Here is a 27,853-nt window from a genome sequence, read left to right on the forward strand (position 1 = left end):
AGAAGCTGCTGTTTCAACAAGGCAGGTATGTTGTTCTGGCTCATAGAAGTGCCTCTGGGTGTTTCTGTTCTTAGGGAGCACTTCTGTGAGATAATTGCGCATTTGATAATGGACTGTAAGAAGTATATCTTGTGTTAGTTGATGTGGCCTATCTTGCCGCATCAACATAAGAAAGTAGATTGGATTGCATTACTGTGTTCATAAGTGGATTAGGACTCTTACCTATATTACCATTATGGAATGGAAATAGGAATAAGAGTATACACTTGCAAGCATATTCTCATACATATCCATCAGGTTCTGAGGTTTGAGTGCTAAGTTTGCAGAGGTGGTCAGAGACACTAACCAGGTGTGATGACAGAGGGATTTTCAGCTACTGTAGGAAGGAGAAATGGCTGGATTGATTGGATGCAATGAAGGTAAGTCGGCTGCCATCTGATGTCGGTAAGACACCTATTGGATAATTTGTCACTCGTAACACCTATTGGTAGAAAATTGTACTGTCATCATGGGGAAGCTTTCCCATAAATATAAAATATAGTTGGTGAAAAAGATCACCACAGCACTGGAGACTGGAGTGGGGATCAAGGTTTGAGAGCTTGGTATTGGGAACAGGATCAGTCAAGGTCGGTATCGATTCAATAACCCTTGGCTTTAATTTAGAAACCATTTTTTTAACTGTTTTACCTGTCATTCGCATTGATATGGTATCGGCTAAGAGTTGGGATCCGTCAAGGCCAATTCCGATCCAATATGATTGATTCTCCAATCTAATTCGTCAAACCGTGGTGCGAATTTCTTCTCATGCCCTCTCGTATAATGAGCCATGGGGATCACATTGAGAAGAAAACGGAAATTTCCTCTCATGCCCTTTCACATAATGAGCCATGGGGATCACATTGAAACCTTTTCTTCTCAACAATGTGAAGTAGGGAAAACCCTAGTAAATGAATGCTTCTCCGTCCTCTCATTGGTGTGGTTTTCCACTTTGACATGAAGACCTTTACCTCATAAAGTTTCTAACCTTAATTCAGGAACACAACAACAATAGCTATTAACCTTTCAACATGCTTCTCTCCCCACTCTACATATTTTTGAGGGTCGAAAAAAAAAAAAAAAATACTTTTGAGGGGATCTTTCAGTGCTCTCAAAACAAACAAAATTAAGGCTGGAAAAAGCTGAAAAAGACATGGCAGAATTATTGGTTACTTTATATTATAAAGGACTCATAGACCCCATGCTTGTAAAGGCTTCTTGGACTTGTTCCTTCTTCCTCTTTCCTTAGTGGAGAATAATTATGCAATGGTTGAGAAGCTCTCTTTTCTTGATAGATGGAGAAAAGAAATTTGTCTGGAATCCTTCTCATAAAAACAGCATAGGCATGTAAAGATATTTGGATTAGAGTCATAGAGCTTTAATCTGTGCCATAATATTAGTATTACTTTTTTTCGGTGCCATAATAGGAATTAAAAGACTTCACCAAAAAATAGCAATTAAAGGGGCTAACAAAGATTTCAAAACTGTGGTACTGGTTATGGGCATTGGATCTATCCCAACATGGAGTAGGGAATGAGGACCTAGAATATTTTTTTTTAGTGATGAAAATATTTGTAAAAAAAATTTGCATGGTTTATTTTATTATTATTATTATTATGAAGCACTGATCTCGTTTTAGTTGTCTTAAGAATTGAGTTTTCTTTCACCTATGATGAAGAGAAATTTTTTTTTATAGTCCACAAGACTTGAATGATGCTTTGATTCAATCTAGGAAGGGTATTTTAGACCCTTAAAGATAGTGAATGAAAGATATTGATGAAATTTCACCACTTGAAGGGTTTAATTATAACGAATCACAATTGATGAAGAAATTCTCTCTTCAACCAATATGATGTGATGGAAATTATATGGAAATTGAATCATGGGAAAAATATTATTAAAAAAAATAAAAAATTAAAAAAACACAGGAAAAGCAAGAATAAAATAGAAGGCAGCATCACAAAGAGCATGATATGGAGTTTTGAAAGAAAAGATAAAGGAGAAAAAAATTTAAAAAAGAAAAAAGTCTGTACCCTTTGAGAGAGTCATCGTAAATTCGTAATGATGTTCTCGTACATTACACTTAAAAAAAATTAGGTTGCCTTTGGATTTGTAATTATTAGAAGATTAACTTTAAATATAATAGTATTAAATATAAATTAAAGAACTAATCAAATTATGGTATGTTCCTATTAAGGAAATTACAAAGGCAAGGCAGTGCGTAATCATGCAAAGCTTCATGAATGAGGACATGTTTTCATATTATAAAACAAAGGAATCTCTTATATAATAAGATGACCCAATAAATGAGTGGCTTACAGCTATGCATTCTTCTACTTTATCAATTCTTAAAAGTAGCTTCCACACTTCCCCACTCCTTTTTTTTTTTTTTTTTTTTCAATTTTTTTTAAAAAAAATCTCAAGATATGTCTAAGCCATAATCATTTGCATTATAGATTTCATATAAGAAAAAGCTTGTCTAAGGCGTCGGAGTAGGGTATGTTAGCATTTCTATGTTTATATCTCACTTCATGTAAAATGATCTTGTTGTTCTCTAATGTATGAAACTATTTTATCACACTTCATTGATGTGTTCCTCTTGGTATATGTTTAAAGAACTCTCTTCATTTTATTAAATAAGGAGCTCGACACGTTTACGACTTGACCTGGACCGGCTCAATTAATAAACGTGTTGAACTGGAGCTTGACACGTTTATTAAATGAGTGTTCACGGTGCAAGTACGTAGCCTGTTGGGCACTCGACTGAATCGATATGTTTATATGCACAGCTTGCACCAACTCGTTGTAACTCGACCCTGCCCGACCCTCTTTAATACTACATAAAATTCATATTTGCCACTATTAATAAGAAACAAATTAAGCTTTCTTACCTTTTGCTTTGTAATAGGATTTGATTTAATTAAGTTTTATTTTGTAAATTGTAATGCTCATAATCTCTTATTTTTCTTTATAAGAACAACCATATCCTCATATCATTTCTCTTTTTTTATTAAATATTTATCTCACATATTTATGGGTATTCTACCAACTTAAGAAAATAATTTTAGGGTAGGCACGTTTAGACTTAAATAGGTTCGTAGCCCGGCTAAGGCTCGATTAAGACCTGTTTAAGGAAGTCCGATTAAAGCTTGACATCGACCGGCCCGATTATAAATCGTACCATGCCCCCCAAAGCTAGGACCATTTACTTTGATGAGCGTTTACAATGCAAGGCTTCCAAGTGGTCAAACCCGATTAAGCCTGACCAAGACTGACCTCGCCTGACCAATTGATACCCCTAGTTCTCACAACGTAACTGTGGGGAGAATCTACATGTTATATCAATAGCGATATAAAGAATAATACCATTCACATGTAGGCCACATGGTTAGAACAAGAGAAAAAAATAATAAATAACTGGCAAGAGGTAAATAATATTTCTGACGTTGTGAAGATTATTTTTCTATTAAATAAATGAAAAAAATGCAGTTTGGTCGCGTTGCCCCTTTACACAGGCACAAGAGCACTCAAATTCATTGCCACACCACCTATATGAAAAAAATAAAATAAAAATCCATATGATGCCGTTTTGCCCACGTGATCAAGCAACAATCTCTTATCTTAAATCATTTTTTTTTTGTTAAAAAGGAACCCCTTGAACTTACTCAGTTTTACAGTTTAAACCGAAAATTGACCTTAGTTACACATAGCCACACTTAATCCGTGTGATAGATCATTGAGGGGATTTTCAAACTGGGGACAACTTTTAACACATGACGCCTTTGCACCAATAGAGTTGCACCTAAATAAGATATGACCCGATAGCTTGTATAAGGCTACAAGCACCAAGACACAACATGTCTGAAAAGACCATACTGTTCCATGTCAAAGATGCTCATATAAGCATTTTTATTAGTGACACATTTCTATGTATATATATACTATCGGATAACAATCTTTCTCCTATATAAGCTATATATAAATTCTAGAAAAAGATTGTCACGACTCACGATAATACTGTGGAGATTTTCAATCTACCGCTAAACCATGCTATACTTTTTTTTTTTTTTTTGGTGCGAATATTTCACATCCCCTCATAACTGGGAAACTGCGTTCAGGCATCGTAGCGATCCCCCTCTCCATATTAAATCACCCATAGCAGTGATAATAGCAATAATATTTGAGTGAGAGAGAGAGAGAGAGAGAGAGAGAGAGGGAGAGAGAAACAAAGTCGAAGAAAACAAACGCCAATTTAAGTAGATAGAGAAAGATAAGAATATCCATAAACAATGTCGCCGATAATTTGACAGAAGTATCCTTAGTCGATTATAGGCTTATTAGTGACAACATAGTGGCTTTTTGGTCATTTCGATCAATACCAGTAGGTGAGAGTGAGACCGTGAGAGGGTATTCTCCTAGTTGGCCTTTCGCCGAATGGGCCTTATTTGTCAGAGTTGAGATTTCATTGTCTAAGACCAAACCCCACCAACCAACGTCAATCACACGTTCGTAAATTAAATAAAGGCTATGTGAAAAGACTATCTTACCCCCATATTGTTGATGCCTCCACCTCTTAACCAACTTGTAAAGATATTAAAATTTAACTCAAACCTTTTTTTTGATAAAGAAATTTTATTAACATCAACCAATAGAATCGATCATCATAACAAAAAAGAATATGAGATTATTGGATCATGTTTCGAACTGAAGTTTGTGAGATCAAAATCAAATTGGACCACATTGAATTGAATATTACTTTTTAGATATATTTATATGATACATCCGATAAAAATCAATACTAAACTAAAATCGAAACAAAGCCAAATTGATACATCCGTATTGATTCATGTTTTGATTTTACTCATTCTACCATGGTTTTAAGTATTATTCTCGTATTGATCGTATTGGATCGGTATCGCTTGAGATTGATCCCCGATCTCTGACCAATCTGGATCCATGTCTATATCATTTCAGGGGTAAAATGATGAAAAAATAGTGCTTTAAAAAAATTAGGGGTAAAATACATTGATACCATCCCTAAATCCTTGCATTCCACACCAAAACGACAAAACCCATGAACCCGAACCAAAATAGATCCAAACACTGGCGCAGTACCACACGAGTGGTTAGCCTTTTCGGAACGGAAAGTAAGCAGTTACCGTTAAACAGAGGGGAAGCGTGGACCAGGACCACGCAAGTGAAAGACCCAGTCAGGCTCAGGTCCGACCATACAACAGTGAAAACCAATACGTGTCGGTTCCGAAGAGGCGGCCAACCCAGAAGTGAAAAGAGAGAGAGAGAAGGAAGGTAGGTGCGTAGCTTCGCCCAAAAATCTGTGTCACACATCAATTCCTTCCCTCCCCACCCAACCACCTTTTCCTTCATCTCCTCTCCCTATAAATCCACAAACATGGAAGCATTTGAATTGCAGAGCAGAGAAACGAGGGGAAAAAAAGAAGAGAGGAGCAAAGAAATCCCTCCCCCTAAGGAGGAAGAAGAAGGGCCGGCAATAAACCGGAGAAAACCTTTTGTCCCCCTCCCTTCTCTTTCTTTAGTTTCTGCAAATAATTTCAATTTACTCAGACCCTCTTGAGTTTTAGATTTGTTATTTAGGATTATCATCCAAAATGGGAACGGAGGTCCTACGTCCCCAGGACTTTTTAACCGAAAGGTTTGGATCAGGAGGCCCGGCGGTTTTCCCTCGCCGTAATCGTTTATCCGCCGGTAACCCTAAGCCTTGCCGGAGATCGGTTGCCCGGCCGGAATCTAGAAGGCGTTCTCCCACCCCAACAAAGCCATCGGTTTCAAGAAAGTTGATTTCCGATGATTCTTCAAAATCTTCCAAGAATTTCGTCATGGGACAGGTGACGATCTTAAAGCGTGGCGAGCCTCTCGATTCCAAGAAGAAAAATGAATCTTCTTTGAAGAACCACCACAGCGTAGCTTCTTCTTCTTCTTCATCTTCATCTTCATCTTCATCTTCATCTTCAACTTCATCAATTGCAAGTGTAGATCTGATCGTCTGTGGCACGGAGCGGTTGGGACCGGATCCAGAAATGGTCCCTAAACAGATCCGGATCGCGGATCTCAAAGCAATTCTTTCTCCGGTAGCCGTCCCTTCTGATGTGTACGCCGGAGCTGCCTTCTCTTGCTCCCCTTCTCCAAGTAGCCTGCCATTGCCATCGTTTTTTAAGAAGAAAGATGGTCTCACCATCGTCGACGACTCCGCCACCAAAGATCTGAGGCGTCTGCTCCGACTTGACTAGTCTTTTCTCTTTTCCAAGATTAAACAGTATAGATCTAGTTCGAGATATTAGGTCAAAAAGGCTTCTGCTTTTCACGGTTTTCGCCTAATGTCGTCTCTCATATTCATCAGATCTGTTATCGTGGCTTATTTTTTTACTGCACACGGGATGAAGATCCGAGTTATGAGATGGAACGTAATTGGCGATCCTGAGATGGTACGTCTGACCTATCATCTATCTATCTATTTATCAGATTATGTTAATACATATATATGGGGATAAGTGGATGGATCGATTAAAGATGGGTTCCTCTTTAGTGGAGAAAATCCTGAGGTTTCTTCTCTCGGAATCTGTAATAACTTCTTCTGGAAATTAGTTGTTGTGGGGGTTGAGTGTGAATCTTCTGCTCTGCTATTAGGATTTGTAATCTTCATCTGTAATATAATTATAAAGATGAGAGATAAAAGACAGGTAGAGAACTGGGGATGGTTTGTTCTCAGTTTATTCCCTCTATTAGCTGATGAACTCTTTAGATTTTTCTTGTAAACTCTTCTTCTGTTAGATGTTCTTAGATTTTAGGGGGTAGGTTGCAGCAATGGCGGTCATGATTCGTGAATGCCTTGCTTTCTGGTAAACACAAATTTCATATTCCTTTCTTTTCTTTGTTTTTAATTTTTCCGTCTCTTTTTTGCGAATATTATTGCAGATGATTTGATTCTTCCGTGAACTAAAAGGAAATCCTGAAAATCCATGGATGAGCTCGATCTTTGATCTAAAACCCTGCAATTTTCATGGCCATTCATAGTCTGAACGAAATTGTGTGGATGATGATGATTTCGGGTCCCTTGGCATATCGAAAAATAATCCTTTGTTTTTCTCATCCCTGTTTTTCCTTGTTTTCCTACCTGCAGAACACGACACGTGGACAACTTTAAGACCAACGCACCGGATGTAATAATCCTCACCCAACCTTGACCGTTGGATCCTTTGTTGTCCACGTGTCGTGTTCTGGAGGTAGCAAAACAAGGAAAAACAGGGATGAGAAAAACAGAGGATTTTGATCTTGGCATATCAACACAGCTCAGCCCTTGGAAAGGGATGAGCTTTTCATATCTCGTGGACTACATCCTCTTGTCATATCCATACGTCCAGCCAAAAAAAGTATATTCCATAATTGCCCAAAGACCATGCCCTAAAACTTAAAAAGTGAAATTTAGAACGTCACCGCTTAGAGAATGCCACAATTATAAGATCACATTTTCTATTTCACCAAATTATACTTAAGGATGTGATTTTGGAATTGAAATTATTTACCGAAATTGAACCGAGCCATTTACATCAAAATCATAAAACCATTTAGTAAATGGTTCGGTTATGGTTTTAAGTTTCAAGTTGATTAGCTAAACGAGTTAAAATGGAATCGAGCCGTTTAACCCATTGGTTTCAAATCGAATTGAAACTGTGAAAATTGAACCGATTAAACCGTCAAAATCGATTCGATTAACCCGTTGAAAGATTAAATAAGGTGGTTGCAAAATATCATTAGTATTTCATTTGATTCAAAGATTGAGTGCTGTAATCCTGCAAGTAATTCTAGAGATAGCTTGCTCATTGTTTGGATTGCTGATTAAATTAATCCAACGCACTAAGTAGAATGTATACTGATAAAAATGCAATTTTTGCTTATACCATGGCATGTTAAATATACATTTTTTCAATATTATAACACATTATTTTTTTGGGTGGTGAGGGGTGGGGGGGAGGGAGAAGAAGAAAGTATGTGTTGTAAGCATTACTTATTGACTTGATAGATACGTTTGAGACTAGTTAGATGCGCTTGAGACTATTATCTATCAAAATATTTTCTTTTGCTTAGTTATTTGGTTGTTTTAACAAAACATAATGGTTTGCATGTCACATTCTCAAGATTGGATCGTTTATCATCAAAAGCAAATTTTAGTAAACATGCAAATAAACTAGCAAATTGATTGCTAATTGTTTACAAACTGTATGGAATAAATCGAAACCAAAACCGTTGAATACTATGAAATCGAAACCGTTTAAAAACCATGGAAACCGAATCCGTTTACTAAATGGTTTCGATATTAGAAAGTGCAACCGTTTAGTAAATGGTGTGGTTTTGGTTTTAGTCAAAATATATGTGAACCGAACCGAACCGATTAACACCCTTACTTAGACCCCCTAGAATTAGTCACTATTAAGGAATATACCTTATATGCTGATGTTAGCAATTATATTTTATTTTAAATACCAAAATGCCCTTGTAATATATATGAACAACCTAAAATACCCTTGTAATAAGTTGCTATTTATTTCCCCCAAATTGATCGATTTGCTCCCCATTCCAAAACCTAATTTACCATTCTCCCAAATCGTGAGATTTGAACCACCGACAATCGTTCAAAGTAGCGACGGATGATGACGAACAGCAATGGACAAGAACATACTCAGAAACAAGTCAAGAGCACTTGGGTCCCTGCTTCTAGAAGGCGTGAGTGCCAGCAATAGCTCACCGCTATTCAACTACAACAACAACACCAACACCACCATTATCAACAGACGCAACTAGGGGTGAAACAAGGCCGGGTTGGGCCGAGGTTCTTAAAACCCTAACCCAACCTTAGGTCCTAAAAATTCAACCCAGGTCCAACCCAACCATGTCGGTTCATGTTTAGGCCCAACCCGACCCTAATTGACCTTATCAAGGCTGGGTTGAATCGGGTTGGGTTGGGTTGGCCTGGGTTGCGTTGACCTTGGCTTCTATAATGATTGGATTAACTTTGATTGACATGATTTTACCATTCATGTCTCATATATCAAAAAATTATAGAAAAATAAAATACCTATTGGAGCCCTAATTTCTATTATAAAGATGCAAGGTTAAATTTCGGGCTGGGTTGGGTCAGGTTGGCCCGATTGAGGCCTCAACCCTAACCCAATCCAACCTTAACCTAGGGTTGGGGTTTTTCAACCCTAATCCACCCTCAAGGTAAAAAAAACTTAACCCAAACCCTGTTTGGTCTTAGGGTGGGCCAGGACTGGTTCGAGTTGTCAGAGCCAAACTTTCACCCCTAGCCGCAGCTCCGAGGTGAGAGCCTTCCTCGTCTGCTCTCGTTTTCCCCCCACCTCGTCAAGTACAGTAGTTTCCCTTCATTATCTATAGTAGAAGACTAGAGAATCCACACCTCTCTCTCTCTCTCTCTCTCTCTCTCTTGATTGACACACAGACAATAACATACTCAGAAAAAAAAAAGAAAGGATTTGAGACAAATATCGAGAAAGGGAGAAAGCCCATTTAGTGATATCCACAAAATTATGTTCAAAGCAGCTTTTTTCCTTTCTTTTTCTCAAACCAAATAGGTATGATTCTCGAGTCTAATACTGTGTTTTATTGGATTTTAATCTTCATAATATGTTCTCGGTTGGAGTTGGTTATCCGAATTGGAAGTGGGGAACTTTTCGACAGAAGTGAATTCTCTGACGGTGTTTCGTTGCGTGAAAGTGAGCTCCATTGACGAAGCAGACGATCAGTATGCACATCAAACGAATCGGAGGATATGTGAGAGATGAAAAGTTCTATTTATGGTTAAAACATGAGTTATATAATGGCAAGGGTATAACAGTTATTTTAACTTGACACTTAACTGTGACTGACGGTAAGGGGTTTGAGTATAATTTGGTAAAACAAAGGGGTGGCCTTATAATTGTGGCATTCTCTAGGGGGTGGCGCTGTAAATTTTCCAAATTGAAATTATGGAAGGCATGAATGGTTTGAAGTATCAGTCGTATCGGTATCGATATCACTGGCCATCGATCCCATATTAATGGAATGGTGTAGATCTATGGCGAACCAATAAAATACTTGATCTTTTAAGGGAAAAACATCCATATTGGTATTGTATCGGTTTTCAAGTTGACTGATTTAAAAATCGATATTAGATTCGATATCATGCTCTAAAGCATGAAGCCAATGATCTAAATCAAGGTAACATAATTGGTATCGGTCTCAACTGATACTAATAATTAGCATTTGTTTCACCAGTACCCAAGGATTCAGGATACAATATAGATCAGTGTGTATCGATCATTTTTTGTCATCATTTTTTTGAAAAGGCATATATATATATATTTTTTTTACTATTTTAATCCTAAATCAATACGGGCAATTGATCTAGATTGGTCAGGTATCAGTATTGATCTCAGTCTATATCAATACGATACGATTGATACTATACTGATACTTGAAACCATGTTGGTACCTACTTGTAAATGATTGGAGATAATCACCAATGCACCATCATCATTAGTTGCGTCAAGAAACATAACAATCGGTGATTTTTTCTTGACTCGGACAAAATTACGGAGGCCAAGAAAATCAGGTTGTCAAGGACCAAGTTTGGTCAACTTCTAAGCTAACGAGTCTTTATGATTCTTGACTAAGGCTATGGTTGGTAGTTATCCAGAAAAAAACATTTTCATTCTATGGGAATAAAAAAAACGAAATAAAACGTTTGGCATCGACTCAGTGTTTTTCAATTTTTTTGAAACGAAAAGGGAAAAAAATGTTAGAAACACAAAATAATGGAATGACAAAACCTTGTTCCATCATTTTGGTTTCATTCCGGGGGAAAAAAAAAGTCTAATTGTTCCTGAAATAGATTTACTAAATACCATGTTTTTGTTTTAAAACAACATTTTGATACAGAAACTGAAAATTCTGTTTTTGACACGATACATCTTTTTTGAAACTGAATGACCGTCAAAACGCAACCTAAGTTTTATGATATTTTTTTTGACTTGGACTTAGGTGAATTACTCAAGTCAAAACATGATTTTCCAACTACTATCATAAATTGATTATGAAAATGACCTAATTTATAATTTCTTTGCATATATGGTGGAAAGAGAAACACTTCATCCACCCCATCTAACACTTTTGGCTGGATTGGAGATGGATATTTTAGACCGTGATCAATAAGAGGTGAGACTTGAGAGATAATTGTGAACTAAAGTCTAACCATAACATCACATTATGTTGGTGAAGCTTGCCATCATACCTATTGTTGTGTCTGTTTCACTTCGATGCTCTTCTTGTGTGTGTGATATCTCATCCACCTGTCACGACCTGCCCAATATAGGCCCACGGGCCTAGCCCACCAAGCCCATGGACTTAGGCCAATGGGCTAAGTAAGGTCCAAGTTCTAGAGTTTTCTACAAAGGTGTAGTAACTCTAGATATTTTATTATAGATATTTATAGAAGATATTTATAGGAGATATTTTGAGAGAGATTTCTAGAGTTCTCCACTAAGGAGGTGGGAAGCTTCTAGTTTCCTCCCCAACCATTGGATGGAGGACATTTGTAAATATTTTAACCATCCATTGTAACTTGGGGTGCCTATAAATAGGTGTTGCCTCATTTGGCAAAGGCATTCACCAAGGACCAACCAAGAGTGTTCAACCAAGCTAGTGAGTTCTCAAGCCTTGTACTTAAGAGTTCTCTAGTGCAATACAAATTTATTCTTCTCAAACTCACTCTTGTGTTTACTTTTTCTCTTCCCAAATCCCTTAAGGAGGGTGGTTAGGCTGACTTAGTGCTAGTGGGAGTGCTAAGTGCCGGCGCTGTTGCTTAGAAAGGTCTAAGGCCATGACACATCGCTCACCTACCGCCGTTTCTTTTTACCGCTGTATGCTCCTTCTCCCCGCCGCAGCCAGCGTCTATTCCTTTTCATGTGAGTTGTTAAATTTTACCTTTGCCCAAAAAATAAAAAAATGTTAAATTTTACAATTGGTTTGTGCAGCAGTCAAAAAATTTCCTATCTATCAAACGATTAAAATTATTTTCTATGAAAAAAATAAAAATAAAAACCACACACTCACATAGGGGTGAAACAGAGCTGGGTTGGGCCGGGTTTATTCAAACCCTAACCCAACCCTGGGTCTTCAAAATTCAACCTAGGCCCAACTCAACCTTGTCGGGTTCATGTTCAGGTCCAACCTGTCAAGTTCATACCAACTCAACTTGGCCCTAATTGAACCTGTTAGGGCCAGGTTGGTTCTGGTTGGGCTGGGTTGGGTCGACCCTGGCTTCTGCAATGGTTGGATTAACCTTGATTAGCCTGTTTTTGCCATTCTTATCCTATATATTAAAAATTATAGCAAAATAAAATACCCATAAGAGCCCTAAATTCTAATATAAAAAATCATAGTTAAATTTCAGGCTGGGTTGGGTCGGTTTGGGCCAAGCTGAGGCCTCAACCCGAGCCTGACCCAACCCTAACCTGCCCTAAGGGTCAGAAAACTTGGCCCAAACCCTATTTGAGTTCAGAGTGAATCAAGACGGTTCGGATTGTCAAGACCAAATTTTCACCCCTAACACTAATGGCCTGTAATATATATTACATAGGATACTAGCGGTAAATTGGTATTGAGTTGAGGGTTTTGCCCATAGGCCCAGTTCTTTTTGGGTGCAATCCGGAGTTTCTAAAACCTTGAATTCACATGATTATATGATTTCGAGATTTGATTCAATAAATATTGGGGAACATATGGCTAGATGGGCGGTCCAAATTCTAACAAATTAAGTATCTAACAAACCAAGAAAAATAGGATTAGAAATCAGGATTATTGGATTAAGCTTCTGAAAACAGGATTAAAAATAGGGTTCCCTCACTCACTACCTTCTAGGCATAAAAAGGGTATTTTTGAAAGCGAAAAGGACATGTGTTTGCCTTTGAACGTATGTATAATGGAGCTATGCTCCAAACAAAATTTTTTGGGAAATTATCTAGTATCACCTCTAAAATTGAAAATAACTTGGAGTAACACCCAAAAATAAAAATAATGTATAGTAGACCCCTCACTTTCTCAAAAATATATCTAAAAAACCCATTCCGTTAGGTTTAAGGCGTCAAGTGATAATGTCATCAGTTATTTTTTCGCTAAATGGCCAAACTACCCTTATGGGTATATAAACTTACCCTTTTACCCTTACCCTTGACCTTAATCTTGTAGTCTAGGGTTAGAGATTTGAACAGTGAATGGAGAATCAAGTTCTGCCAATCATCCATGGCTTCTTCAAGAAAAAATATGGATCGGATCAAAGGACCATGGAGCCCCGAGGAAGATGACTCATTGCAGAAGCTTGTCCATGGCAACTGCCGTGCTTCAGTGACGGATACCAGGCAACTGCTGTCTGCAAGGAAGTGAATGATGGTATCACGTTCTTAACATTTATGAAGGAAAAGAAGCCGAAGGTGTTGAACCTTTGAGGATAAACGTCCAAAGCTTTTATGATCCCTAATGGATATGGATTGGCCATCCAGGTCTCAATCAATTGTGTCTATCTCCATTTCTTATTGAAAATTTGGAGGGATTAAGTATTTTTTTAGTCATTCTGTCTTGAATTGTTGCTTTTGTGTGTTTTGTGAATTCCATAAGATCTGGAGCTTGCATCTGATGTGCATATTGTGGGAATGGGTTGCTTTAATTTGGTTAAAAAAGCTGATAATAATGTGGAGAACTTATCGGTCGGAATCAGACAATCGATTCTAGGGTTTTTGGGCATTAATTGATGGGAATTGGAATTGATCACGACCGATTACAATCGGCGGCTACTTATTCTTCAAACATTAACCCTAACCCTAGAAATGGCTTATGGATTGATCAATTTCTTAAAACTTAAACAGTGCTGCCCTCTCCTCGGCCTATCTCCCTCTGGCTCCTTCATCTCTCGTTCGCCTCACTTCTGCAACTAATTTTTTAGTGATCGCCAGTGCTCTAGTTACCGACTAAAGCTTGAGATGTGACTAGTAATTCTTGCCAATTGGGTCTCAGTCCTCTCCTCTGCAACTCCTTAGGGTTTAAGCGGAATTTTAATATACATTCCAGAACACATTAACACAATCCCCAAGCTTATCACTTCATCTCTTTCTTTTTTCACTTATGCAGTCACGGATCAGACTGAGTCCGCCATTATCTGCTACTCTAAGCATAAGTAATTGGGTGCCTTCATCTTTCTACAGATTTGAGATTTAGCTGTAGATAAATTCCTTATGCCCTAGTGGGTTTTAAAATGATATGCATAGAAAAGAAGTTGGTGGGCTTGCATGTTTGCCACTTCCATCTCAGAAACTAAAACATACTTATAATCCGAGTTTCTTTTCTGTTCCTCATGCCGAGATCTGGTTCGTCACTCATGAAACCTCTTTGGAGCTCGATTTCAGATTTAAATCAGTGAAGCATGCTACAACTCTGTACACTTGTTTTGTTCATTTCTTTTTTTTTTGGTGTGTGGGGGGGGATTGGCTCTATCGGTTTTTCAAGTGTTGATCGTTGTTTTCTCTGAAATTGGAGAGTTGAATGAAGATGGAAGGCAGAAACAAGTAAAACAAAAAGAAGGTTAAGCAGAAGGGTAAAAAAGTCATTTCATGTTTTAAGTTAATGGTGCTACAAATTAAGGGTGCGGTGGATATTATTTTCATTTTTGGGGATCACCCCGAGTAATGGGGATTTTTAGGGGTGGTACTAGAAATTTTCCCAAATTGTTTTAAGGGTAATTTACAACCCCACCTCCACCCCCCCTAGAGAATGCCATTATTAGAAAGACATCTCTTGTATAATATCAAATTATACTCAGACCCACTTCTTAGAATAAAAAATAGACTCTCCAATTGGAAGGCCAATTTACTCATTCAAGCAAGTTGATCCATTCAGATTAAACTAGTGTTTACTTCAATACCAACCTACTTGATGTCATGCTTCCTTTTCTTAATTTGGTGTTTTGGACCATTGTACCCTTATTACCTTATGAGTAGATTGATACGGATCAGATGGATATTGGGGATCGATCTCAACCGATATTTAAAACCATGCACTCATTAGTCGTGACTCATTCCTCAATTCCATTTATCAGTGATCTTATAACTCATAGAAGTTGAAACTTCCACTTCTTTTAAACATTTTCCCAAACCATATAGCCAAGAGTATCCCATCCATACCCCTTGGTTCCAACCTGTTATGTTTGCCTCGAGCTCTTGCTTTAGAATACCGACGTATTTTACCAATCGCATCAAAAAATTATAAAATTGAAACTAAACCGATTGACACCCTTGAATTATTAAATTATTATGAATGATATTTTTTTTCCATTATCCCTAAAGTCAAAAGTCAAGAGTCAAAGAGTCATGGGTTTTCATCTATTTAATTAATGTGAAAAATTGATAAGATAATTAACTGCTCCTCATGATCTCTCTGCGCCAGCCTTGCTTCAGAATAGGCTGAACATTTAGTTTGATGGGCTGGACTAGAATTAAATTTGACATTAGTTTCAAGTGTTGTATCAAGGCTGTCTTTGATATTTCGATAATTATTTTAGAGGGTGGCTTCAATGTTGGAAGGTGTTTGATGATTTTTGCGTTATTTCTTTGAAAATGAAATTATTATAAAATCATTAACTTTTTTGGTCCATCAACTTTGTGTATAAAGGGAAAATCAACTCCGCCATGGATGTTATATGAAGGATTGCTTGTACTATTAGTCATAGGATGACGTTGTATCATCTAATCCTTAATCTAAGTTTTTTCTTTTTCGATTAAAAAAAATTATTATCAATAGAAATTATGAAATAACACCAATTTTGAAAGAGGAATAGTCATCTTGCTGGGCAGCCGCCCTGTTTGGCGAATTCACACCTTCAACTTATGGCTAGTGTGGATAAAGTGTCTTGTTCACACTGAGCTTTTACGAACCCTTCTTTGGACACTTTAATGAACATGTGTTATGATAAGAATAAAAATACAGTTGACTAGCCCTAAAGCCATCTTTTGGTATAATTTCAAAGAGAGCCCTTGTTATATATTTGACTAGCTCTTTAATATTATATTATTATTAATATTTAAATATTAATATAACCATTATTTTTATATCTTTATTAATTATTATTATCATCATTCTTATCATCATCATTATCCTTATCGTCACTTTTAATATTATTTTTATTATTTTAAAATTAAGTATGAGTATTTATATATTTTTACAAATGATGTTACCAAACAATTTCAAATTTTTAATAAAAAAACCTATTTTTGACTTAGTTTAAGAAATCTAATGAATTTGAAACAAAAATCAAATCAAAGAGTGTAGGTTTGTGGACCTCCGCCGGGATCGCGATATGATGCGTAGCGCGTGTATACACACTGGGGTTCGACCCTAATGAGATGAGATAATATCCCCTGATTATCAGAATGCCGAGGGGGGATACACGTTATGGGTAAAAGGGAGTCGCCACCTAGAAATGATCTAGGATCCATAAATGTTTCCCCCAATCAAGGGAGAGAGACTAATGACTCTGATGGATAAAACTGGTTTGCACCAAGATTCTGGACAAGTGTCAAGTGACAGACTGGGAAGGTGTTAGGCACTCAGTCTGCCTGGCCCTAAGGCCGGTCTCTTTTTGTTTGACCAAAATTTGTTTGTATCCTACTAACTAGTCCTAAATCTAGGTCACTGAAAACCCTAAACTAAGTATCTAAGTATGACATGTGAAAACCCTAAACCAAGTGTCTAAATTATGCTAGCAAGGTTATGATGCAAATAATGAAATGATTACGATAATAAAAAAACAAATTAAAAAAAAAACTTAAATTAAACTAACTCAATTAATTGAGCCTAACCTAGATGGTTGATTAATGAATTTATGAAATCCTAAATTGAATTAATTAAAATGATTAATCCCAATCCCTAGTAATTTTTGAAATAAATTATTGCAATCCTACTTAATCTAATTGGTAAAAATATTTATAAATTAAATGAGACCTAATTAATTTATAAAAAAAATTTACATGGATTAAATACATTAAATGAATGCATTTTTACTAATCTACCTAATCTAGTATAGGAGGATTAAACTAAACCTAAAGTTTAATTAAATTAATTATGAAATCTAATTGCACTAATTATGTTTACCTTGAGCTAATCCTAAGATGAGTTAAACATTTTTCAAAACCCTAGTTAAGCTAATGAGATGAGAATCTTTTAACTAATTAATCTAGTTAATTATCCTACATTAAATAAATAATTAGTTGATTGATTAAAATAAATAAACCATTAGAGGGAAAAAGATTGGTAATTACACAAGTTTAATAAATTGAATTGAATGAAGAAATCAAATGCAGTGATTTAAAAAGCTAAATTAGCAAACCACAATTAAATAAACAATAGTTAAAATGACTAATTACATTAACTACGTTACTTTAATCAATCTAGATTAGTACTACATTAATGCGAGTGAGGGTTGGAGTACAAAAAATAGGAGATAGTAGGAAAACCTAAATCCCCAATATGCACCTAATGCTACGAGCCAGTTTGAGGGGGGCCAGCCATGCCCTTGCTAACATGCGCCTTAGACTACGTCACATACTTTATTAAAAGGGAAATAAAAGAAAATCATTTGATTTTAAAGTTTAAAATTAAGGGAATCCCAACCCTAAATTTTAGGGCCGGATACATTACAGACCTGAAATCAAACCAAAATGGATAAAATAAAAATGAAGAACGATAGGAGGGGAAGATTCCACACAGAAAATAGAAATGAAATAACAGGTTGTGGGTTTTACAAATATGGACTATCTAATCAGCAAATTAAAGAAATAACAAAAAATAAGAAAATAAAATAGGAAGAAGAAGAGAAGACGATGGGCTAGAGATGGATTTTGGCAAAGGGAAGAAGATGGGAGCTGTAATGGTTCAGATTTCGGTTATGGAAAAAGGTAAGTGAGAAGAAGTAGGGGATGATTTCAGTTATGGAGAAAGAAGAAGAAGAAGTTGTAGGTTTATGGATTTAGCAGCAAGGAACAGAAGAGAAGGAGAAAATGAGAAGAAGAAGAAGAAGAAGAAGAAGAAGAAGAAGAAGAAGAAGAAGGAGAAGAGGTGCAGGTTCGGTTAGGGGGAATAGAAGAGGAAGGAGAAGGGAGTGGAGAGGGATGGCTAGAGAAGAAAGATGGAAGAGAGGAGATAAAGAAAAGGGAGAAAGGATTAGGGTTCTTGGATCCTAATCCAAGGGCCGAGATCTAAAGGATAAAACAATTAACAATTAAGTATAATCATAAAGCCAAATGTAAATTCAAAATCAATTTAGATTAAAACAAACCAAAAAGAAAAAAAATTAATTAAGTCTGAATGAACCTAATTACATCTTATTGAACCGGATAAAACTAAAATGAAACTAATTAAACCAATTAAACAAAAATCATATTTAATTGAATCAAAAGACCTAAATACACCTAATTGAATCAGGTTACATCTAATAAACCATATTAAACCAAATTGAAACTAATTAAACCTAATTAATCTAAATGAACCAATCATTAATAAATTAGAACCTAATCTATTAAATTAGATAAACTAGTTCTAAATTACAATTAGGAGAAGAAAAATACCTTAAATCTGGCTTTAATCAAGAAACAAGGGGAGATAACCCTTGTGCTTCAAGCCCCAAATCGAACCGAACCGGACTAGATCTCCCGGCTCAAGGAAGGATTAATGTGTTAAACTTTTAGACTTGGAGAATATTTGATTTTAGAGGGAAGAAGTTAGCCAAAACCTTGATGAGGCCATCCTCTCTCACAAATTCTCAATTTTTTTCTCCTCCATTTTTTGAAGAGAGGAAGGGCTATACTTATAGCCTTGGGACTTGAGACAATTCTCTCTTATTTCCGATGTGGGACTAAAAAACTAGAGAGAATTGTCCAAAAAGGCTTGCTTTTGGACAAAGGGGTTTGGGCGCCATGTGGCACTCCTTGGTTGCTCGGAATGGAATCTGATATCGAACTTTGGAGTCAACTTTCGGGGGTCATATCTTTCAAACCGTTCGTCAGAATTCGACGTGTAATATGTCGTTAGAAAGCTTAGTCCGAGCACTATCTAATGATGTGAGACACGATTGTGGTCCCGATCAGGAACCTTTATGAAAATATGCATAAAGTAGGAACCCAGATCATATAATGAAAGAGAGAATCGGGCGTCGATTAGCATAGTTCTCGCATTAGAGTGTAATGTCCGATTGGAGGGGACAAACGACAATCATCCACAACATCAAATTCTAATTTTTGAAAACATTTTCTTCTGAAAGTTTATAGGGGAAAAATGGTCATTTTCTACTCTAAGCTTGAAAATTCTCCAAGTCTAAAATGTCCGACATGTAATTCTTCATATTGTCATCATTGGGGGGGGGGGAGTGACGAAATTAGGTGTCTACAAAGAGATCCTTTAACCAGATTCCATTGTAATAAAAGTGAACAAATTCCAAGTACTTCCTATCTTAGTTGCAAATTTCGTTGTGATGGTCAGTTGGGTTTGCACCCAAGACTGAAAATTTTCTACATTTAATGATTTTGAAAAATATTTTGACATTAGGATAAATAATATATAATAAAATAAGGAAGAGGAAGAGGCACGTTGGTGCAAGATGAGGCAAAGGTAGAGGGTTTATTTCAGAGAGAGAGAGAGAGATGCAACACCCACTTGCATGTGGCACACAGTTTGTATGCCGAATCTTTTCACATAAAATGAGGTAGACTGTAAAATACAATACATCACTGTGCTCTTACAATCCAATACGTACAAAGAGAGAGAGAAAGGGACCTATACACTGCCCGTTTATATTGATATTTTACACATCAAGTCAATGTTGATAACAAAATAATATATATTGTTTTAGTTTACAAAATCATCCATGCCTTAATTTCAACTAAAACTCCATTAAAAATGTAGTAACGGAATTCATCACATGCAAAAAAAAGAAGACAATTCAGCTCTTTGAAAAATGACTTGGCAGTTATAAATTAATGGAGAAAATCCAAATACTTGATGAACCATACATGTAGATAACCATGTGGCCAATCAGGACACATGCCCAATAGATATCCAAATCATCTAGATGATGCATAGCAAGCTTGGTCATATGATACTGATGGTTACTTACCATTGATCACAATCAAATATTCCAATTCAAGGCTTGCCCACAATCAAAATTGGATGGCCATGTGTGAATTTGATAGAAACCCTAACGTACACCAACCTATCTAACAAAATGAAATTTCAGTCAAGCATTTTACTCATTGAATTCAGAGAGAGAGAGAGAGAGAGAGAGAGAGAGAGAGAGAGAGAGATTGATTGGTGGCGCTTCAAACTATAAGTCTAGCACACAAAAAATAAAACTGGAATTGGTCAAGGCTAAGAGGATCAACTTGGGCCTTGGAGGAAAAACATGGCAAACCAATACTAATCTTAGAGATTAAATAGAATATAAATGTTGAAGAGATTAAAGTTCATATCCTATAAATAGAGTGCCCTAGAACTTAAGAACTCCACCTAAATTTGATAGAGAATCTTTCAAAGTTGAGAAATAACAAACACCCATTAGACTCAAGAAGATCAGGGGGTGTGGGAGTGAGGTTGAGCAGAAAAATGGCCACAGATAAGACTTTATCATCATCATCATCATCATCATCAGGGGTGGTACTCACAGGGGTGGGAAACCTAATCAAGCTTCTCCCCACTGGGACTGTCTTCTTATATCAATTCCTTAGTCCAATTTTAACCAACAGTGGCCAATGTCACATGATCAACAAGTACCTGACTGGTATTCTTCTTGGTGTCTGTGGCTTCTCTTGCTGTTTTTCATCTTTTACTGATAGTTACAAGGGTAGTGATGGATTGATTCATTATGGGATTGCAACCATTCATGGCCTCTGGTCATCAACATCGTCAGTGGACTCGTCGTCGGTGAACTTATCTAAGTACAAGCTTAGAATAGGGGACTTTGTTCATGCCTCTCTATCGTTGCTTGTGTTTGCAGTGGTTGTGCTATTAGACTCCAACACCATGGACTGTTATTATCCAACGTTTGAGTCCACCAGGAAGACACTGGTGATGACTTTGCCTGCTGTGGTTGGTACCTTTGCAAGTTCAGTGTTTGCCTTCTTCCCCAATGATCGTCATGGAATTGGGTACCCTAAAAGCCAGACTACTGCTGCTGAAGACACACCCCTAGTGAGCATCTCAACCCAAGGAGCAAACAAATAAGGGAATTATGAGTAGTGTTCTTATCTAGTAGATGCATATATGGTTCCTGCATGACAGGGTTATTGTAAATTTCTTTAGGGTTCAATCAGATTTCTCTCTCTACTCCTCCTTCTACTATGAGATGCTGTTTCATTCAGTGTGTACGGAGACATCTCTTTATTTTGTATGTTTTGTATGTGGGTCCAGCCCCAATGATGCAGATGATATTAGCCGCCTCGTTTTCCCAAGTTCTTGTATGTGGTAGAGAATAATAGCTTACATCACGGAGGTGGGTTGTTGTGTTAGTTTTTCCAAAGAATAGTCAATGTCCATAAGCTGGTCCGACACATTGTTTAAAAAATAATAATAATAATAATAATAAAAGAAAAAAAAAAAAAAAGAGAATAATATCTTACCAATTTTGCTGAGGTCAACCAATCTTTATTTATTTTAACAAAAAATGAAAAAAAAAAGCTATGACCAGGGTTCTTACGTAACGGTGTTGAATCAAGGGTAAAATCAAAAAAAAAAAAACCCATTTTTTTTTTTTTTTAATGAAAGTAGGGTTAAACAGATTGATCCAAGCTAATACAGACTGATCCAGATCAAAATTGATGAAAACGTATATCAATTTGATTCAATTCCGGAAATTTGAATCCCTATCTTCAGGTGCTATTAAAGTGTTTAAACCCAAAAGCTTAAGCAATTAGAAGAAAAAACTCAATTAATATATGAAGGCATCTAAAGTCTCAACTATTTTCAGAAAGAAATTGTTCTGTAAGCTAATATGGCTTACATCAACTGTTACTAGTAGTTGAGTGGGAGTTACTACCAACACTGACCTCCTTAGGACGAGAAAGTTGCTTTGTACATTATGTAGTTTAGAGGGATCTCTAGTTTTGATAAAACATGTAGGGAGAGACTATCTGATGCAGGCCTAGACCTGCATCTTTAACAATCAGACCAAACCAAGCCCTAATCATGGTTTAAGATATTGAAATCAGTCTCGGTTGATACTGATCTAGATTTGGATTGGACTTTATTGATCTATATCAGATAAGAAATACCACTGATTTTTATTTAAAAAATATATATTTTTTCACTTTCTACCTTTCATTCATATCCATCCATCGATACAGTACCGACCAAGAATCAGAGAAGCTTTGAGTCCACAATTTTGAGTCCTCCTTCCCTTTCTTTGATTGTTTTTTCTATTCTTAGATGCATATTGACATTAGAAGCTACCACCTTTGGATTTATTTTTTGGAATGAAGCACATCAAGTAGCAGCCACTTTGGACGATTCTTGAATACCATCTAGGTTTGGAAGACTTTTCATGATTTAAAGCACATAAATATCTAGCCATCACTTTGTGGAGCATATAGTCGTGCCTTGCTGAATTCTTACAGGCCCTTGCCTTAGTTTGGTCTTTGGTTATTTTTGATAATTTTGTTACACAAAGCCACTATTAGTTAAGGGCTATTTTGACTATTTATTGAGTTTATTCCATGTTTAATCTCAACTATAGGATGAGATAAATTTAGAGATCAAAGAATTAGAATTACGTTGGACAATAACGACATGATGTTGATCTTTACCCCCTATTTTGTAAAAGAGGTTGTTTATTCCAAGTTTTGAAACTGTGACCAACATATTATAATAGTGCAACTTAATTGTTGAGTTACAGGCCCATACACTCAAAAACGTGTGCAAGTCAACAAAAATGAAACTGATAATAAAAAGACAAGGGGGAGGGGGACAGGGACAAACAACTTTTGGGAGTTTAATAATAACAAGTTGATGAATTATTTTTGTAAACCCTAAACCTTAAAAACTTTTGGGAGTTAGACAAACAACAATTAAATGAAGGTGTCAAATTCTAAATAGACCTCTATGAGTGTCATTTAGACGAGTGATTATTGTCTACAGTGAGTGCAGTGAGCATCTGATGGCTGAGAGCATCCGGGCACACATGCCGACGTTTTTTCGGACATCCAATGCTCACTGCATCACTACACTCACTATAGAGGATGTTTTTTCCATTTAGACATTATAAAAAAAAAAAAAAAAAACTGCTTTACCAAAATACAGGGTAGATTTAAAAATAAAGCTAGAGTCATGTAGTAACATGGCCGGCCAACCAGCCTCAGAGGCACCATGACAAAATAAGGAGATACCGATCCACAGTTGGTAACTCTATTTTTAAATAAATAGTTATCAATGGGATTCAGACGATTTTTAGGATTGGGTGATGAGTAGGAGACGGCGATGAAGGGGTGGTGTTGGTTGGGGATTGGGCTTTGGTTCCTATGGCTGTTGTTGAAGGGTTTGAGAGACGAAGGTGGAGGAGGAAGGAATTAGAATGTAGGAGGGGGAGTTTGCAACAATGGGGTTTGAGTGGGAAACAGATCGGGTAGGCCATAGAGACGGGTTAATAGAAAAAAAAATTGAGATAATAAATTAGAGCCGTTGGATCTATCCTTTGCACGTGTCCTACTTTGCTGGTCAACTTATATAGTCAGCTCAACCGTGAGATTAATTTTCCCTATCGTAATGTCAGCCATAGAATTATTAGGGGTAGTCGCTTGAGATTTATGTTCCCTATTGAATGAATAAAATTAGGCTTTTTTTTTTTAAACCACAGAGTTTCATTACACTCTAGAGCTGTAGCTTCCCCTTTTGAATTGTGAACTGCATTTATTTTTTTTAAACTTTACTTTGCACGTGATAAATTTTATTAAAGTTTTTTTGACTAATAGCATGGACGGATACACTAATGAGGTGTGACAAAATAGTACCATACATTAGATGACAGCGAGATCATTTGATACGAGGAATGATAGTGTACCCTACTCTGATAGCCAAGAGAACCCTTTCCCTTCAAAAGACAATTTCTCCTAGGACTTCCTGTCGTCCTAATCCTGTTGTACATTACAAGGGTTCAAAGACCAGATCAGAGGGAGAGTCGGACATCACTAATCCTGGTCAATATTACACAAGATACTCGTATTAAATTGATATTAACAGTGGAGGATTGGCTAATATGCCCAATTCAATCCTAATTTTCTGAAATCTTGAATTCATATGGTCAACTGATTGAGCTTTGATTCAATCAATATGGCTCCAGGGCAGTCCAAATTTAAAAAAAGTATCCAACTAACTAACAAAAACAGGATTAGAAACCAGGATTAAGCTTCTGAAAAGATCAAAATGTATAGATCTGTATTTATTTGAATCAATTACTCAGTAGTAGCTTGCAAAACAACAGATGCTTCCATAAAATCGATCATCCAACGGTTTCTAATGATTTTGGGTGGCTTGTATTGATTTGCAGGTGCCCCTTTCTCCACTGCTGAGAGGAGTAATCCATCGAAGCTACCAGGCTTCACAATGGACAGCACCAGAGGTCCAAGATCACCCCTTTTCCTCTGTACTTTGTATATACCTCCCAAGCACTCCTCAATAAAGGAACACCACCTACTTAGAACACCAACCGACTTCTCCTTCATTAGGGACATACCCTCTTCACCAAATTCAACAAAAATGGTGGTATGCCTTGGGTTGGACTCCAAGTCCATGTAGCCTGCGAACTCTAAAACCTCTCCCTTGGCTTCATCTCTTAGCATTATCTGGAAATGTTCCATGGCAGACATTAAATCCCTCTCTGTTAAGTCTTCAGCAGTAGATGTGGGAGCTCTCATGACAAACTCCAGTTGCGGAGACGAATTATAGAAACCAACAACTCTCACAATGTCACCCAGACGATACCGAAAGAGTCCTCTGTAAGTAGTCACAACAACTTCGTATTCCTTTCCAATTTCTACTCCTGAGATATCCACAGTTTCCCCTGCAACACCAGTATCTATGCCGAAGGGAAGGAACTCATAATAGGCCGCAGTGGGGAGGATCACGTATCTGGTCAGCTCAGGTGGTTGCGTTCGATCCAAATTGACGCCCACAGGGCATTCTGACGCGAAGTAATCACTACCCAATACTGGTATCTCTCCTGCGTAGAACTTGAGCTTCTGATAATATTGCTTCATGCTTCCAGTGGTGACACACGCAATGTAGCGTGCCTTAGGCCAGAGCTTGGGCAAGATCCCACTCCACTGCCTTGCTTCAAGGATGACTCGAATTCGATTGGAAAGATGAGGTTGTGGGTCACCAAGTAGTGTACAGACGGCGTCTCTCATTGGAGCGTGGGTGATGTGGGGACTAACAGAGCCGTATTGGAGATCCTCACAGAGTTGCTCCCACATGGATTCAAGAATGCGAAATGCCCGTATTAAGCCTATGGCATAGGGAGCTCTAATGGCGGTGATCGAATCTGGGTTGCGGAGTGCACAGAGGAGGTGGCAGTACATCTGGTGGTGAGTATCTGTGGTGGCTAAGATGACTTCTTTGGGGCTCGCGCACATAGAGAGTATAGGGGATGGTCTATTGCTATTGTTGTGGTGGAAGGGAAAGGCAGAGGCTGCCATTGCTTTGAATCCGCCTTTGGTCTCTGTGACAGTACCAGCGTAGAGAAACCAGAGGATCTTATCGCCGGTGGGTTGAGGAGGAAACAACCTTAAAAAAAAAAATGAAGAAATGAAATTTATTAGAACTGAAAGAGAAATAAAATGGAGAAGGGAGGAGGGAGGGAGGAAGGAAGGAACAGAATGGTTACCTTCGAAGGATAGCGGCACTTCCCTGGTGAGCTAATAACGATGCAGCTTTAGAGTGTGGTGAATCGAAGTAAGGAATCAATTTTGGTCCCCTAGAACTCGTTCCAGAACTGTCAAGATCAAGAGCAGGTTGAAGTCAGGAACTCAGTTACAGAACCCTAAATCGTAAATATCATTTGATTTGGACCAAAACGAAAAGGAAAGATTTGGATTTTCTGAAAGGAACTTAAAAAGATTGGAGCTTTACTCTTTACCAAAAAGAAGAATTACAGAAGAATAGGGATACCTGTAGAAGAAACAGAGGAGAGGATCAAAGGAGAGGAGGGAAGAAGGGTCGAGACCATCGGCGATGCGGTTGATAAGATGGGCGTAATCTTCATAGGAGGAGAGCGGGACGAGGCGGCGGAAGGTGTCCGGGTGGAGGAGAGTGAGAGGATCATTATCATTATCATGATCATCGTTTTGGGAGGCTTGGAGATGATGGAGATGGGGTTGGAGGTAACCCACGCGAGCGTTTCGTTGAAGGATCGATTGAAGGGTCTGGAGCTGTAGACGCTGGGCATCGCAGGTGCTTTCGTCCAATTTCTTCATTATCTCCTTGTCTCCCTCCATCATCATCATCCTCTTCTCGTTCATCCCCTTCACAGTTCTCACTACCAATGACTTGTTAAGACACCCGAGAAAACAAGAAAAGAAACAGAGGGAGAGGAATTAGTGAATCAATGAATAGACTATAGAGCCTCTTCTGTAAAACTGTTGTCTTCTTTGGGCTGGCTACACGTAAGAGGCTAAGAGTAGAATTTTTATATGGAATTTCCTTTCATTGACTATGACTCAACGCGGTTACCCCATTGGCTGAGGCTTTCCTCTCCACTACTGTCCTGACTCAGGTCTCCTAGTTCGACTCGGCTGCCAAGTTCAACGACTGGATCCGATATTGATTCAGATTTGGATCATCTATGGTGCAACATGACATCTAAACTCAATTGCATGAGGCAAGAGTTGAAAAATTGAAATGGTCAATTGATTTGGACCTATTGGGATTGGGAGTAGGAATATAAATGGATTGGATACGGATCAAATTCGGATCGGATGTGTTTCGATTTGAATATTTCTGGTTGGATATGGATACCCCTAAATGAATATGGATTCGGATCGAATTTGGATTTTTAACTATCCGTTTATTCTTTGACTTGTATAATCCGAACCTTCCTTCCTCTAATGATTATAATTTGCTCTTAATCCATATTTTTAGGTTGTTTTAACTATTTTCCTCATTCTCTATAACTTGTTTAAACTTCAAGAACCTTCAAAATTATTAATTGATTATTTAATCAGATTGGATAATTTCGGATTTTAGTCCGGATACTTTTAACCGGATATGGATACCCCTAAACGAATATGCATGCGAATTGATTTTAATTCACATGCTTTCTAACGATATTTACGATTTAGGGTTTTAGTCCGGATACCTTTAACCGGATATAGATACCCCTAAACGAATACGAATGTGAATTGATTTTAATTCACATCCAATGTGGAAACTATGGTACTAAATAGTTCCCTCATTTATTGTGTTAGAAAGCATGTGGTTTTGAGTTTGACTCCTCTTACTTTCTTAGGATCACTCACTCGAAAGTGCATATATACATATTTTTTATTTTATTAAAATAAAAAAGCCAATCATTTTGCATGTGAATTAAAATCACGAAACAATGAATATTGGTAAATCATTTTAAAATCCTCTTTTATTCTTAACTTGGTACATGTCCTAAATATACCTATAAAAATATCATCAAAAATTTTCCATTAGAAATGGTATG

The 27,853-nt window shown here is 37.2% G+C and overlaps 3 protein-coding genes across 3 annotated transcripts; 2 read left to right on the forward strand and 1 right to left on the reverse strand.

The window, feature by feature from the left end:
• The first annotated feature begins 5,663 nt into the window (after window positions 1–5,663).
• Window positions 5,664–6,302, forward strand: LOC122077465. The gene is made up of 2 exons (XM_042643414.1): window positions 5,664–5,919; window positions 6,049–6,302. Exons 1-2 carry the CDS (start codon window positions 5,664–5,666, stop codon window positions 6,300–6,302), a joined length of 510 nt encoding a protein of 169 aa, XP_042499348.1.
• A 14,464-nt stretch (window positions 6,303–20,766) lies between these two features.
• On the forward strand, window positions 20,767–21,437 carry LOC122077467 (protein DMP2-like). Its single transcript, XM_042643416.1, has one exon. It carries the CDS (start codon window positions 20,767–20,769, stop codon window positions 21,382–21,384), a length of 618 nt encoding a protein of 205 aa, XP_042499350.1. The 3' UTR covers window positions 21,385–21,437.
• Window positions 21,438–24,551: 3,114 nt separating this feature from the next.
• LOC122075970 (probable indole-3-acetic acid-amido synthetase GH3.6) lies at window positions 24,552–26,800 on the reverse strand. Its single transcript, XM_042641207.1, has 3 exons — window positions 26,317–26,800; window positions 26,033–26,140; window positions 24,552–25,932 (listed from the first exon to the last, which is right to left on the reverse strand). The coding sequence occupies exons 1-3, from the start codon at window positions 26,664–26,666 to the stop codon at window positions 24,603–24,605; spliced, it is 1,788 nt and encodes a 595-aa protein (XP_042497141.1). The 5' UTR covers window positions 26,667–26,800; the 3' UTR covers window positions 24,552–24,602.
• Window positions 26,801–27,853: the final 1,053 nt, after the last annotated feature.

Source organism: Macadamia integrifolia, chromosome 4 (genome assembly GCF_013358625.1).
Source record: "Macadamia integrifolia cultivar HAES 741 chromosome 4, SCU_Mint_v3, whole genome shotgun sequence".
NCBI classification, from domain to species: domain Eukaryota; kingdom Viridiplantae; phylum Streptophyta; class Magnoliopsida; order Proteales; family Proteaceae; genus Macadamia; species Macadamia integrifolia.